Raw genomic sequence first — 15,124 nt, forward strand, 5'->3', positions numbered from 1 at the left:
TCTTTAGATTCCTCTGAAGAAGAAGAAGAAGAAGAAGAAGAAGTCGATGATCATCCTTTTTTCGAAAATGAGGATGATTGTTATGGGATAGATCTTTCTTGAACTAACCCGAATGAATACCCCGAAATAACGAAATTAACAAGAAGAAAATGGATAGGATAGCTATGACACATCCGAAAAGCAACTGCAGAGGATAAAGCCATAGCTTCTCGCCACTATGCAAAGATTCTCGGCGTCAATCAATCAAATTGAAATGACGTTAAAGAAAAAAGAAAAGAAGAAATGACTCCACTAGAAGTTATAAAGAGAGGAAAGAAATTGAGAAGTTATCGTCGCTATCTTGTAATCACTTTTTTCATAATCTGTGTATTAGAGAATGGTTGAAGATTTGTTGCACTTGTCCCTTATGTCGTCACCCTATATCCGAGTCATAAGATTTGATTTATTTTATTTTCAAAATACAATTTAATACGTATAAAACTTTATAAATTATTTTAAAATTATTAATTTCTCCTTTTAAGATTACCTATCTAGTTGTATTCTCATACATCTAAATTCAATAATTTCTTCTTTAAGATTGTATGTGTAGCTGTATTCCCTTATTTTGAAAAGAGAGTACGTTGTTCTTCTCTATTATAAAGTAAAATTTTGTAATTGCTTCTACCTAATGAAATTATCCCTATTTTATTTATTATCATTTTTTTCTTTTTATATCTTCTATATCAATTAAGAAATAATATTTTTATTGCTTATTTTCTTAATAATATACTAATATAACATTATCATATTAAATATAACAAGATCTCTTTACGGAATTAAGGGAGGTCAGTATTTAGTTTTATTATACTATATATGTAATCTCATCAACATCTAACATGATAAAATTCTCAATGCTATGAAAAAAAAATACTCGGATCTCATTGATTTGGAAGGAGGAAAAATAAATAGGTTGCTTTGTCATGCATTGAATAGGATCAGCATCACAAGCCCAGTGCACATGAGAATGACAAATATGAACCAATACAAAAAATTGTCACCCATAATAAAAGCATAAAACTACATTCAACTTCCTTTCATTCACATGTCATTCTGCTTGTTTTTATGAGTTGCAAAGTGGATTTAAATTTCATTTTCATTTTCATTTTCATTTTCAATTCACTAGATATCCTCTTTTATAAAAAGAAATATGTTTTAAGATTAGTGGAATATTAAATGTGAACACATTTCTAATAAAGATTTGAGCTTTGATTTACTACATAGTTATGGATCATTAAAATTATGCACTCCATAGTTATGGAAAGTTAAAGCTTTTTACTGGTTGAATTGTTTGTGCTTCGGAAACTGTACAGCCAGATTATTAACAAAGAAAATGTCGAGAGGTGTACCTGTTTAAGAAACAAAGTTCCTAGTGCTTTGTTTATTAGTTCATACAGAAAATAAAAATGAAGAAGAAGGCATGTGAAAAACCAAAACTTTAAGCCAATAAAGTAGTAGGATTGTAGATTGAAAAGAAAATGTATAGTTTCATATATGCACAATATGATGAATCAGCATGCATGGAAAACTGGGAATGAAGAAGCATGCGGTTAGTTCTAGCTACTGCATCTGCATATACACAGTGCATGAAGTCGAAAGAAACTAATATGAAACCAGTAGAATAGAGAATAAGAATCTGAGAATTGAAATGCGTACCTATTTGTTATTTTTCGTGGTTTTGAAATAGGGAATATGCAGTAGCTCAAAACATTACCTCATTGAGAAGCAGAACATACTTAGTTATGAAAGCTAACCCTTCTTTGGTTAACATTCTCGATCACACACTGCTCAGATCTTTACAGTTACTGGGTTAAGGTCAGTGCTTCAGTTGAGGAGAAGTTATATTTATAACTCTTATATATATATATATATATATATATATATATATATATATATATATATATATATATATATATATATAGGAAAGAGAAGAAAAGAAAGAAGTGTCTGATAGATAATGTAATGGAAAGAAAATAAACACTATAAGTTTAACTATTGGTAGATAGTTAGGTTCTTTGAATGTATTCTATCAGCTTGAACTTCTGTGTGAATATGAATAGAGAAGACTTTAATGAATGAAACAAAATATGAAAGTATATTTTTTCAAACCAAACAAAATGGAGAGAAATGTTGTGTTAATATAAATATTGTAATGTCTTTTTAGCCTTGCAATACTTTTAACATTACAAGTAATCTCTTCCACACTTCCAAAGACCCAATAAATAGTTATGTCAGTTTAGTTTCTCCACCATAAATAAATATCAATTGAAATTTATCTTTTCTACCTGAAATAAGAACAAATTAAATTGAAATAATTTTTTCAATATTAGTAAATTTAAAATTATTAATTTCCTATCATGGAAAAAAAGTTGTCAATTTTTAACTTCGATCCTTAGTTTTGAGACGTAAAAGTATATAATAATAATAATAATTAAATTGACAAAGAGCTCAAGAGAAATTTGACGAGTTTCTCATGGAAATGTATATTTGTTCTGATGATATATATATTAACATGTTCATGATTTTATTATTAACTTTTTATAATAATTGAATTACATTAAGTTGGGGGGTTAGAATTACCTTAAAACAAATAATTACATGTGGAGTGGGGAAAATGCAGATGGAGATTAGAGAGAAAACATTGGGTTTCGAGCCTCTTTTTTTGCATCACTTACTTTCTTTATCTCTTATCTTCTCCACCTTATAGCAACATGCTGAGATGTTTTTCTCATGCTTTTTGACTTTTGCGGCAAACTCGGTGATAATGGAGCTTTACAAACTGTATAGAAAAGTGAGAAAGCATAAATCTCAGACTTGGTAATTGAAATGAGATCATTTTCATTATTTCAATATATCTCTCCTACTGGGACAACACAATGATCTTATGTGTTTACCAACAATCATTACCTTCTAATCATTTTTGTTTACCCCATGGGATTTGAGCTTTGTAGGGTTCTAAGACCCTCATGTTTTGAACTTCACCTTCGTTCTTTCCTTTTATTTTTGTTGCATCTTCACTTTGTATACCCTTAGTTGAATAATGATTCTTGCACATCTTTCTTCCTTATGTCTAGTATTTTGTTAATTTCATGTGCATTATTTTAGAAAAACCAAAAATAGGTAACTGATACACATTATTTGTGTGATGACACTAGTGCATTTTCAACTTTTTAAATGTCATTATGTCGAAAATGAGACATATTAAAATACGATGATATTTTTTAAATTTAAGCGAGCTTTTATATCTTGATTGTAATGATAACCAAAACAAAAAAGATTTAATGTCTCAGTTCAAAAGAAAATGAGGCCTAATGTTTATCAAAATTTTCAAAAATTTTGTTCTTTTAAACTTTTTAATTTGAACGATGAAAATTATGCTTTTGTTCCTTTTGAACCAAAGATAAAGTCTTTTTGCTTTAGGTTTCCATGCACCTGAGGTAGATAAGTTGATTTAATTAAGAAAATGGAAATTTTTTTAATTATTTTTTCTGCACCATATGGCCTCAGTTGGTTATAGACCTGAGGAAAAAAAGAGAGTTATATGACTTGGTTATTTTGAACTGAAGTAAAAAGAGATTTTATGCCTCGGTTATTAATTGAACCGAGACAGAAGGGAGCTTTATGCCTTTGATTTCAATTGAATCGAGACAAAATGTTAATTTTAGGGCTAAATATTGAGAAAATTTGGATAGATCTTCTTCACGTTTTCTTCTTCCTCACACGCCTTTGTTGCTGCCTCATCCACTACAAGAAAAATTTTAATTAGAAATCAATTTTAGAAACAAAAAATAGTTAGTCACTGTAGTGACTAATTTAGATACCAATTTATAAAATTAAAAATTATTAATTATCAAAATAGTCACCATTATAAATAAAAAGTATAATTAAAGACCAAATTAGAAACTAAGTCACTTTGGTAGCCAAAACTATGATAGCTAAGTTTAAAAATCAATTTAGTAACCAATTATAATTTTTTATTCATAATAGTAAATATTTTAGTAACTAATAATTTGTAGTTTTGTAAATTAGAGACTTAATTTGTTACTGTAGTTACTAATCATTATTAATCACTAAATTTGATTCATTATTTAGAAGTTTTATTGTAGTTATCTTCGCGCTGTCATGGTTGATTCTACCACCACTATTGTTGTTGTCGTTGCATTATATGTCCATTGTTGTCACCGCTCCTATTATCGGAGGAGGGAGGTCATCGCTACATTTTGAAACCACTACTGGTTAGTTTTTTTTTTTTCATTTTTTTGATTTTTGGATGAGTTGTTCATGTTCTCTTACTATTAAGATTTCAATAAGAATTAATTTTCTTTTTTTGGTGATTTTGATTGAGTTTGTATTTTTCTTGGGTGTCTTGTTATTATAAGTAAATTTTGGGTCTTTTTGTTGTCATTCATACAAGTATTATTGCATTGATATTCAAGTACTATTGTATTGATTGAGATTGTGAAACTTTTCAATTTTTTCTAGTGTTGTTTGTGTTTCTCCGTTGTTACTTGTATTTCACGCTTCCAAATTTTTATTTTATATATATATATATATATATATATATATATATATATATATATATATATATATGAGAGAAAGTCATAAAAAGTAATTTATGAAGAATGTTTTTTAATCAAATTTATGGAATGACATATGTAAAAGGAGTTGATTCAGAAGTATATAAATAATTGAGATGTAAAAATAAAATAAACTTTAAGAGAAGATCTTGAAGAGAAGATCTTGAAGATAAATACCAATGTGAAAATTTATATATAAACATTAAACTGGTGGTCAAATTATGTGTCAGAGATTATTAGACCATATAATGCAGTGTCTATCAAATTACATATCTTTATCAAATTCTTGTTTTTTGTGTGTACTTGAAAACAAAATTCCTATGTTTTGGTCCCATCTATTTCCCTTATTTATTTCTTTTGTAATTTTGTCCTGATAAAGTTAGGCCACGTAACACACTTCCAAGTTATAAACCCAAGATAGAAAAAGCTACCCAAACTATTAAATTATGATGAATGAACAACAATTACTATAATACATGGGATTATCTTTTAAACTCTTGTACCAACTTATTGTTTTTCTTTACTCAAACTGTAAGCATTTTTAAAAAATTTATTTTAGTCCCTAAATATATCTTGCACGGGGACTAATATATCCATATATAGGTGAAGTTTTGATTCAATGAAATGTGTTATTGCCCTTTTAACGTCTTTCTTTATAAATGAGCAAAACAAAAACACTATATCAATACTAAAATTATTTCAAACAAAATTAATAAAGCAAAAGAATTCTAAAAAGCGAAATATCTAACACATTTCTTATGATCCACAATTGTCATTATTTGGATACCATGCTAGCATTCAACTAAATTGAGCTAAGATTACTATAAACAACAAAGTTATCTCTTTAAATTTTTACTTTAGTTGCCTTTTTCAAGTATTAAAACTCCAATTACCTTTAATAATTAAGGTAAATAACTTGTGCAAACTAACTTCCATGTTCAATGGGAGGATATAACTCGATAACTATTCTTTCTTTTTTCTGTGATAAATCAATATCTTTATCTAATTATAGTTATAAAATAGGACAAGAGTATATTTTGGCAAATAATATAGATTTAGACTTATCTAATGAGTAAAAGTTCTACAAAGATTACGAGTAATTTTTATCGACATCCATTGGATTTTTTCATTTAATTATTCTCCATTCAAGTAAACACTTTGAAGTAAAATAATACTATTAGTACATCATTTTTATTATATTGCTTCTGTGTTGACTAATAAACAAGAAAACACCCATTTTATCACACACACCTCTTTTATTTCCCAAGAAAAAATAAAGCACAAGAATCACTTCTTTTGACTTCTGAGATTTCAGAGTCCTTTTACCCAAACATCAAGGTTAAGTTTATCATCTATCTACGCTTAACGCTACAGATATATGCAAAAAGTTGACTTAATTTGGTCATCCCCCAACACATAATGCAAATCCAAGTATACCAATGATATATATAATAAGCTGTTTTTAATTTCTTATTAAGCATTTACACTGCTAGTTATACGCTGGATTGAAACTAGCATTCTCTTCTCTCACCTTTTCTTCTTCATAACTCTCATTATATGTTATTGTTTATTGTAGACCAACCCTTCTGGAATTGTTTTAGGACAACCACAAATTAGGCACATCGATGGGTGCGCCAAAGAACCAAAAAAAGGGTCCTAGTAATGATATTCAAATAAACTGAAACAGTTAAAATATGCAGCGAAGACACATTTTCAATTGCATAGAAGCAAAACCCTTAGTAAAGTAACCAGAATTGAACTGCTATCGACAGATTCATATAACATTTTTTAAAAGGGAACATAGGAGCTAATAAGCACCTTTCTCCATACTAAATAACCTCCACATCAAGGAAAGGCATATCAAGCTTCAAGTGATAATATTCCTCGTTTTAAGGTTCATAGCTTCAACACAGACTGCAAAATTATTCTTTTAAGATGAGCAAAACCAGACTTCGAAAACCATACTGTGGTCGCCGTGCATAATATTGAAAACATTTTAGTTTTAAAAGGGACATGCACACATAAATACCAAGTGACAACACTATACAGAAAAAGGGTATGTAGAAGCAGAAGCTCTGCAGAATTGTTAACTAAGAAAAAATGTTAAGTTTGAAATTATGGGTTACAGCAGCACGGAAAGGACTAAAGATATCTGGGTAGAAGAAAGCAAATGTAACGTTTGGCTGGGACCATGGTCTGTAGTGACTCACATGTAATAAAGTTTGATTAATTGATATCAAGGAAAAGTAAAAGCACTCGACCACGGCTATCGTGTTGTACTCAAAACTACAACTTATGATAAGCAGCAAAACCAGGTGGCACGAGCCCACCTTGCTACCCCTTTTGCAGGAAGGCATAACATGCCAAAAATTCAAGTGCAAATGCTCCCAAATTATAAGACCCCCAACCTCACACCACCAATCAGCCACCCTTTTGCAGCATAAAGACAGAAAAAGAAAACACGCCTAGTCCAAAGGCAAACAAAGCACAAATTTCACTGGCGCCATATATCCATCAGTCAAGCCTTTTTCTGGCAATAAACCAAAACATAACACCATCAACAAAATCAATGTCACCAACACAACCACCATCACATATATGTTTAAAAATTAAAATTCTTGTTATTATTAAGAGTAACTGAAGAAAGAACCATGATATTGACTGTAAAAAAGAAAGATGCAGCTGCAGCAGCAGATGCAGCTGCAGTGCTGTTATACCAACCAAGTAACCAGTAACCAAAGTAACCAACCATCAAGAATACATAGGCAGCATGTGTAGTTTTACACAAACAAATGCACCAAATGTAACTAACTGACTAATACCATCAAACCAAAGACCACCTTCAACTTTTCAATACAGCCGTAGAACGCTCCTGGCGATAGAATGTGCCTGGTTCGACCTTCCTTTCCCGGACCCGTTTCTCCGGCCGCCCAAGTAGAGCCTCAAGAGACCATTGTTATCGATGCTGTTTGGCGAGTATCTTGCACTCCGGTTCCTCTCCAACCCAACAAACTCATCCCTCCCCTTCTTTCCACCACCACCACCACCACCACCGAGCCCAAGCCCAAGCCCATTCCCCTGCACATCACTCTTCCTCATACTCACACTCCCAAACCCTCCACCACCTAGACCCTGCCCATTCCTCCAACTCACACTGCTATTACTCCTCATCATCTTCGGATTAAAACCACCACCACCACCACCACCACCTCTAACATCCCCATTTCTCTCCCCACCTCTATACTCCTGCCATGACTCTGAGTACGATCTCTCCACGCCATTCCCATTGCCATTACCATTCCCTCCACCATCCTCCTCCTTACTCCCTCTCCGGTGAATCAATCCCCATATACTCCACGCCTTGCTCCACCGGCTCGATGACTTCTTAGAAGCCCCTTTCTCACAACCATCATCCCTCAAAGAATTGGAATTCAAATTGGAGTCCCTCAAGGGATTGTGCACATAATCAGCAGAAGCAGCAGGAGTAACCTTAGCATTAGTAGTAGCACTGGCATTCGAAACACTCTTCAACTCGTCCATTTCAGCAACAACAGCAGCAGCAGTCCTTCTAATGGAACTAGACCTATCAAGACTCTTCCTCCTCCGCGAGGAAGAGTCCGAATAATACTCCTTCGTCTGAGTAGAACCACCAGGGAGATTAGGATTAGCATTAACATTATGATTAACACTAAGATTAAGATTTTGATTAAGATTAAGAGTGAGAGTCTCCTCATATTCAGGTTCCTCTACGGGAATGAGGGAATCAGTCCTGAGAACCTGAACCGGCGCCGGCGCGTCTTCGATCATCGTGGGCATCCTCGGAGGAACGGCGAAAGTAGGCGCAGTCCTAGCCATTAAATAACCGTCCCAGGAGGCACGCGGCTCCTCGAAATCGAACGACATTCGCGCGGCGTCGAGCGAGAAGCGCGGATCGGTGTCGCAGGAGCGGCGGCCGAAGCCATAGTCGGCGATCTCCGACTGCGTTTCGCGGAATTGGCGAGCAATGGGCTTCTCCACGGGGAGCAGAGTGCCGGAGCCCACAACGACGCCGTTCCGCTCACGCTTCTTCATCTTCTGCTTCTGCCTCCACTTCTGAAGCTTCTTGCTGAAGACCGAAGCCGCGGACCAGAAACTTCCCTTCAGGTCTCGACCAGAGGTTTTCTTCGTTTGCGAGTCCAGATCCATGTGGTCCTTCATCGCCTTCAGAGCCTCTTCGTCTGCCAAGTCAGCTTCTGCGGGTTCAGGAACTGTTTCTGATTCCTCTTCTACGATTTCCGAAACTCTATTTTCCGCGTTAACTGGTTGGGGTAGAGGGGATTCGGGAACTTTATTGTCGGTTACGTCGTGAACGACAATGTTGTCTTTTTCTTCTTCTTCCTCCTCGTCGTCTTCCTCTTCGGACTCGAGGACGGGCTTCTGAACCACGGAGGAGGAGGGGAGGTGGCGCGTTTCGACTTCGGCTTCCTGGTTGAAGAGGGTGAAAAGGGTGCTGCGACCTCTTACGTCGCAGGATTTTCTCTGCGGTTCGAAGAAACCGGAAAGGGCTTCGTTTTTGGAGGCGGAGAACGACTTCGTGCGGCGGAGCTCCGGGAGGGAGGAGGGCGGAGGGCGGCGCGAGGCGACAGAGGAGCGGAAGATGGTCTTAAGGGCGGCAGCGGCGGTGGAGGAGCTCGGAGGCTTGCGTGCGGCGGCGGAAGAAGATGAAGAGTTGGGATCGAGCACGGCGAGGCGCTCGCAGAGGCATGAAGGGCAGAAGCCGGTGAAGTTCTCCTGAGGGTGGCGGTCGCAGGAGGTGGAGGGGCGGTGAGGCTGGAGTAGTGGTGGCGGCGGCGGTAGCGACGGCGGTGGCAACGAAGGCGGTGGGGGTTGAGTGGTAGTAGGATTCATGAATGATAGTGTGAGATAGTAACGAGTGAGGTCATGTTACACTGAAATTACAAGAAGAAGAAGAAGATGAAGAGGGTGTTAGGGCGTGTTTGTTTGTGAGTAAATAACTAACTCCGTGAGAGTGAAAAAATGGAGTGAGGAATTGAGAGAAGGGTGTTCTGTGAGTGTTCTGTGTGTGACAGAGAAAGGAGCAAAGAGAAAGACAGAGAAAGAGAGAGAAGGAACTGTTTGGTTCCAACGGACACAGAGAAAGTGAAGTGCGAGAGAGATAGAGAGAGAGAGAGAGAGAGAGAGGGAGTGACTGAGGGAAATAAATATAAATATAAAATGAAAACCAAAAACGTATACTCTGCTGGGTATTAATTAATACAGGGATTTTTTTATTGCTTACTACATTACTCACGTTATTATAGAAATTTATATATATAATATATAATACAGTAATACAGTTTTAGTCTACAATATTCTGTATACGTTATTAGTTATTTAATGTTTAAATACTAATGTCATTAATGCTATTAATGTTGTAAGTAAATAATCCAAAATATATTTAAGTCAAATGTAACGACGATGAAAAGAATATATCGATCATTCATTATTAGTTATGATGCGGTGGAAAATATTAGTATTTTTAGTTTAGAATAATTATAGTTGATTTGAAGCTAGATTAATTATTTTTAGCAAAATTGATAATTTTACATAAGATATTTTAATTCTAAACTGTTTATTAAAGATGTGTAGGAAATTAGAAGCATTGAATTTAAGTAATTATTTAATCTGTTATAGTTATTATTTTTTAGGTAATTGTTGATTGAATATATCTGTGTATTCGTGTGTTTTTGCTGGTCTGCATCTGTCGTAAAAGAAGTAGCGCATTTATTATATAAGATATTCTTAAGAATGCCTCTAATATTATAATTCTTTTATCCTGTGTTATTAAATGTATGCCACATTAAGTGCATGAGTTATTACTCTCTTTTATTACTATGTTTTTTTATGAATATATTTTATTGTGCTATTAGATGTCTTTGAATAGAAGTTTCCTTTTTTAATAAAAATAAAGTGAATCATAATAAATGGCATTTAAAGTAAATTGTGAATAAATAATAAAGTTATTAAAAACATTAAATTTAATTGTAAGTCACCCTATTTATTTTCTAATTTGCTATATCCATTCATTAAATAAAGACATGTTTCCTCATTGTGGACTCATGTTAAAGTATTCTTACTATCTTATAATTTTTATGAATTATTAGTAGGTAAATTAAAGTGATAGTTTTAAAAATATTAAAGATTAAAGTAGAAAATCGCTTTAGTGTAAAGAATAATTTTTTGGTAAACCACTTTGTTACTAAAAAAGTAAAGAACATAGAAAAAAATTACTATATATATATATATATATATATATATATATATATATATATATATATATATATATATATATATATATATATATATATATATATTTAGATATAGATATTAAAATTAACTTATTAAATGAAAAAGTCGAAATAACATATATATATATATATATATATAATTACCTAATTTCTACTAAATAATAATGCATTGCTTAATTAAATTATGTTTCTAAAATATTAGTTCGAAATTTATTAACTTTTTAAAATTGTTGTAATTAATGTTTTCTATTTTTAACATTAAACTAACTATAACTAATAATACAAATAAAATATTATCAAAAAGTTAAATTTAACAAATATATTTACAGGAACTAAGCAAAAACTACCATTTACAGGTTTAAATTTTTTTAAACCCTATTAAGTTAGGCTATTTGCACCAACTCTAGATGTTTATGCTTACTTTCTTGGTATGACATGGATATGTTCATGCTATCTCTGAAAATCTTAAGTTTTGTTTTCCCTTATCTATATTTTAAGAACGAGAAAAGAAAAAAAAACGTGTATTGTTGTGACAGTTGTTTTTTCTCTCTGAGTGAGTTTCTTTTTCTCGTATATTTTTTGTGTGTCTTTCACTTTCCTTTTTCTCTTTTTCTTTTTCCTGTTTGAAGTTCCTTTTTGTTTTTCGGCTTTCTTTTTCTCCATAGGACTCCCAACCCTCCCACTTGGTTGTGCTTGGTAAGCAAAAACAAGCTGTGCTTCCATCAGTATCCCAAACACAAAGGTACATAACCCAACCCCACCTCACACCATACCCAAAAATAGATTTAAAGTCAAATGGAGAATGCTGCTTTTATTTACTCTTAACACTTTAATCTCATGATCTACACCATTCAAGAAACTTTGTTGCCAGATTAATTAATGTCCTATGACTCTATCATAAGTTTCTAACAACAAAATCTTCCCAAACCTTAATCACAATCAATCATACACACATCACCTTCTAGTATAAACAAAATAAATTTCACAAATTTGAAAAAAAAATTATTTTATTTTTATTATCTATGATTATGTATCGATTAAAAGTAAGATAAATTTAAAATATTTGTGTTTTGTGAAATGTGTGTTGGAGAAGAGGACATGAGTGGGGTTTGGGTTTAGATTGGGGTAGCTTTTTACATTTGGGAAGAAAGAGTACGTAGAAGACTATAAAGAGTAGACAAATTAATAAACGAAGTCCCACACCTAAAAGACAAAAATGGTATCCTTCAAACCACAATATCAAAGGCCACAACCTCCTTCATCCATCCACTTCAAAAGGAAACATGCTTTATCCATAAAATTAAAACCCTAGTTTCCCAAATGCCAAACTCATCCATCTCAACTTTTTCGACAACAATTTTTCTACCTAATTCTTTCCACTGAGTTTTTTTTTTTTCTTTTCTTTTCTAATGTCAATTACTTTCAAAATTAATCATGTATGTATTTATGGTACCACAGCTTTGGGAACAAAACTCTCTTATTATTACAACTACAAACAACTAATTAATAGTTAATAGGTTTTGGAAATAGAACTAGCTTATTAACTACTCATGCATTAGATGAATTAACGTATATTTCCTGCCAACCTAATACAAAACTAATTAATTTTGTTCCTGTGAATTTATACTAAATCTTTAGTGGATTAAAAGAATACTTTATGATTTCAATGGTTTTATAAACAATTGTTTGAAAATATTAAAGGTTGAAATCAAAAGGATAATTTGTTGAACCACTCTTTGCTACTAATTACTTTATCTCTTTATTTTATATATTTATTATAATATAATCAAATTTGTTTGGTTTTAACCTATATATCTATTACAATATAATCAATAATGATTTCTTTATGAGTTGATTTAACCCTCTATTTAACTTAAACTTGTTTAATTTGTGAATTAAATAAATTGACTACATTTTAATATATTAAAAATATTGTTTTCCAGCACAACCTAATTCAAATTAAATTCATAGGAAAACAAATTGTCTAATAGATATAAACCTATTTTGTCAAATTAAATTCATAGGAAAACAATCTATTTAAAAGGATAAGGGTTTTTTTCAAATAGATTATGTTTTGGACAAATTCTTAATCTTTTTATATTTCAGTATATATGTCTTCATTATTTTTGTTGAACACATTAGATTTTGGATGTCTACATTGGTAATAGTCTAGATCTGGATGTTCATGCACTCCAACAGCACATTCATGTACAAATCTAGTGAAAGTTTATTATTATTATTATTTTTTAATTAGATATTGAGTTTATGTCATTAAATCTATAAGTTAAAACAGATTTTGTTATGTTTTTATAAGATTATCAGAACTTGAGAAGATTGAAGGAGTTCTCTGACATTGATTATCTGTTTGGTATTCTTTTGATTTTGATTATATAAGTGAATAATATATACTATGCTGGATTTGGGGCATAACTCTTCACCATTAATTAATACATGTTAGGTGTCTTATTACCATTACATGGTGTTAGATGGCAACAAGAGAACATAAATGATTTATTGAATAGAGAAAAAATATAATCCCTTTAAGTTAATTAGACATTAAAAGAGAGGTAGGTAGAACCTTGAATTAGTATATTTAATTAAACAAGAGTTTTTTGTTTAAAACTCCCAAACTCAATATAAAAGTTTCTCAATAAAAGTTTTTTAATTTTAAAACTAAAACAACAATCAACCCATAAAATGAAATTAAAATATATTTATCAAGTGTCATATAAATATATATTAACAAAATAATCTCATGATTTTCCCCTTCTACATGTAACCTTTAAGTATTAAACAGTAGTTCTGTAACAACTATTTAATAAACTGAGTCTACATTAAAAGCGATATAATTGTGGGAATCTGAAACATTCCAAACCCTAATATTTGATTGATGAGGGGCATGAGGTTTCCGAGGTTCCGCCGCTAAGAAGTCACGAGAAAAAGCCGGCCACGCAAGAGATGACGAGATGAAGAAAATAGGAAATTCAACTAACCCTATCTCTTTGCCGATTCATTTCCTTCTGTGGCAGACGCGCCAATCCACTGCACTGCACCCTCTGCTCTGTCTCACCTTTCAATACAAACACTATCAAAACCAAAACTTTGATTTTTTCTAAAATTTTGTTCAGTATTCGCTGTGTGTTGCCGTTTTTTTGAGCAATTAGGGTTCTGGCTTAAATCCATGCAGAATGCAACCTCCTTTGTTTTCTGCTGGTGTCACGGGTTCTCATTAATGTCGTCTTCCTATTCTTTCTGCGTGTGATTCGAAGCCTGCACGCGTGGCTCATTGGGTAGCCAATGAATATTGATTGAGAAGGTGGCCAGATCGATAGAAAGGACCCTTCGAGGCAGAAGGAAGAGGTCAAGTACTCTACGCAATGGGGACCTGCATGTATCTTTACTGTACATCTTTCTGTACTCTTTTCTTAATCTTGTCAAATCCTGTGTTTAACAATCTTCTTATTTCATCACTAATATTTCAAATCTTCTTTTCTCATATATGCATAGACCTAATAAAAGTGGAATCATTTATCACAGGGCAATTTATCACTTTTGATAACCTTATTAATTAATAAATGAGTTTTGTTTAGATATAAAAATCTAAGGGTCAAGTTTAATTAATGTCATTTTGACTATTTTATTCTCTTCTTAAAATAAAGTTTATTTGTTTAAACCTTTATTTTATTTAGATTTAATTACAAGTACTCATGATGGTACATGTTAGTTTGATATCCGTTTTTTAAGAGGTGTTAATTGAGTTCCAAAATTTTTAAAAAATGTCTCAATTAGATCATTTTCAGAACAAAACGATATTGATATTTAAAATGACTTACAGTATGAAGTATTTATATTTATATTAAAATTTAGTGATAAAATTAATGAATAAAGTTAACGACTTTAATAATTTTTGATCTGGAAAAGACTTAATGGAGACACTTTTACAAAAATTAAAACTCAATTGACACTTTTTTAAAAAATGGATATCAAACTAATACATCTGAACGAAAGTGGTACCATCCGACCAGTTAAACCTTTTGTCTACATCCTTAGGGAACATATGCCATATCCGCCTTTTTAATATTATAATTATTAATTGGTTTTTTTTATAAAAGATAAAAATCATAACAAATAATATATAATATTATTAAATATTTTAAAATAAAATCATGTTAAGCATCATTGTGAACTTTGACATATAAGTTATGCTGATCAGGGATATCAACG

General features: G+C 32.2%; 1 protein-coding gene across 1 annotated transcript; it reads right to left on the reverse strand.

Moving 5' to 3' along the window:
• Nucleotides 1–7,210: 7,210 nt before the first annotated feature.
• Nucleotides 7,211–9,811, reverse strand: LOC114185505 (LOW protein: UPF0503-like protein, putative (DUF740)). The gene has a single exon (XM_028073257.2). The coding sequence runs from the start codon at nt 9,498–9,500 to the stop codon at nt 7,464–7,466; it is 2,037 nt and encodes a 678-aa protein (XP_027929058.2). The 5' UTR covers nt 9,501–9,811; the 3' UTR covers nt 7,211–7,463.
• Nucleotides 9,812–15,124: the final 5,313 nt, after the last annotated feature.

This window comes from Vigna unguiculata, chromosome 5 (assembly GCF_037176805.1).
Source record: "Vigna unguiculata cultivar grain cowpea cultivar isolate G323 ecotype 2 chromosome 5, ASM3717680v1, whole genome shotgun sequence".
NCBI classification, from domain to species: domain Eukaryota; kingdom Viridiplantae; phylum Streptophyta; class Magnoliopsida; order Fabales; family Fabaceae; genus Vigna; species Vigna unguiculata.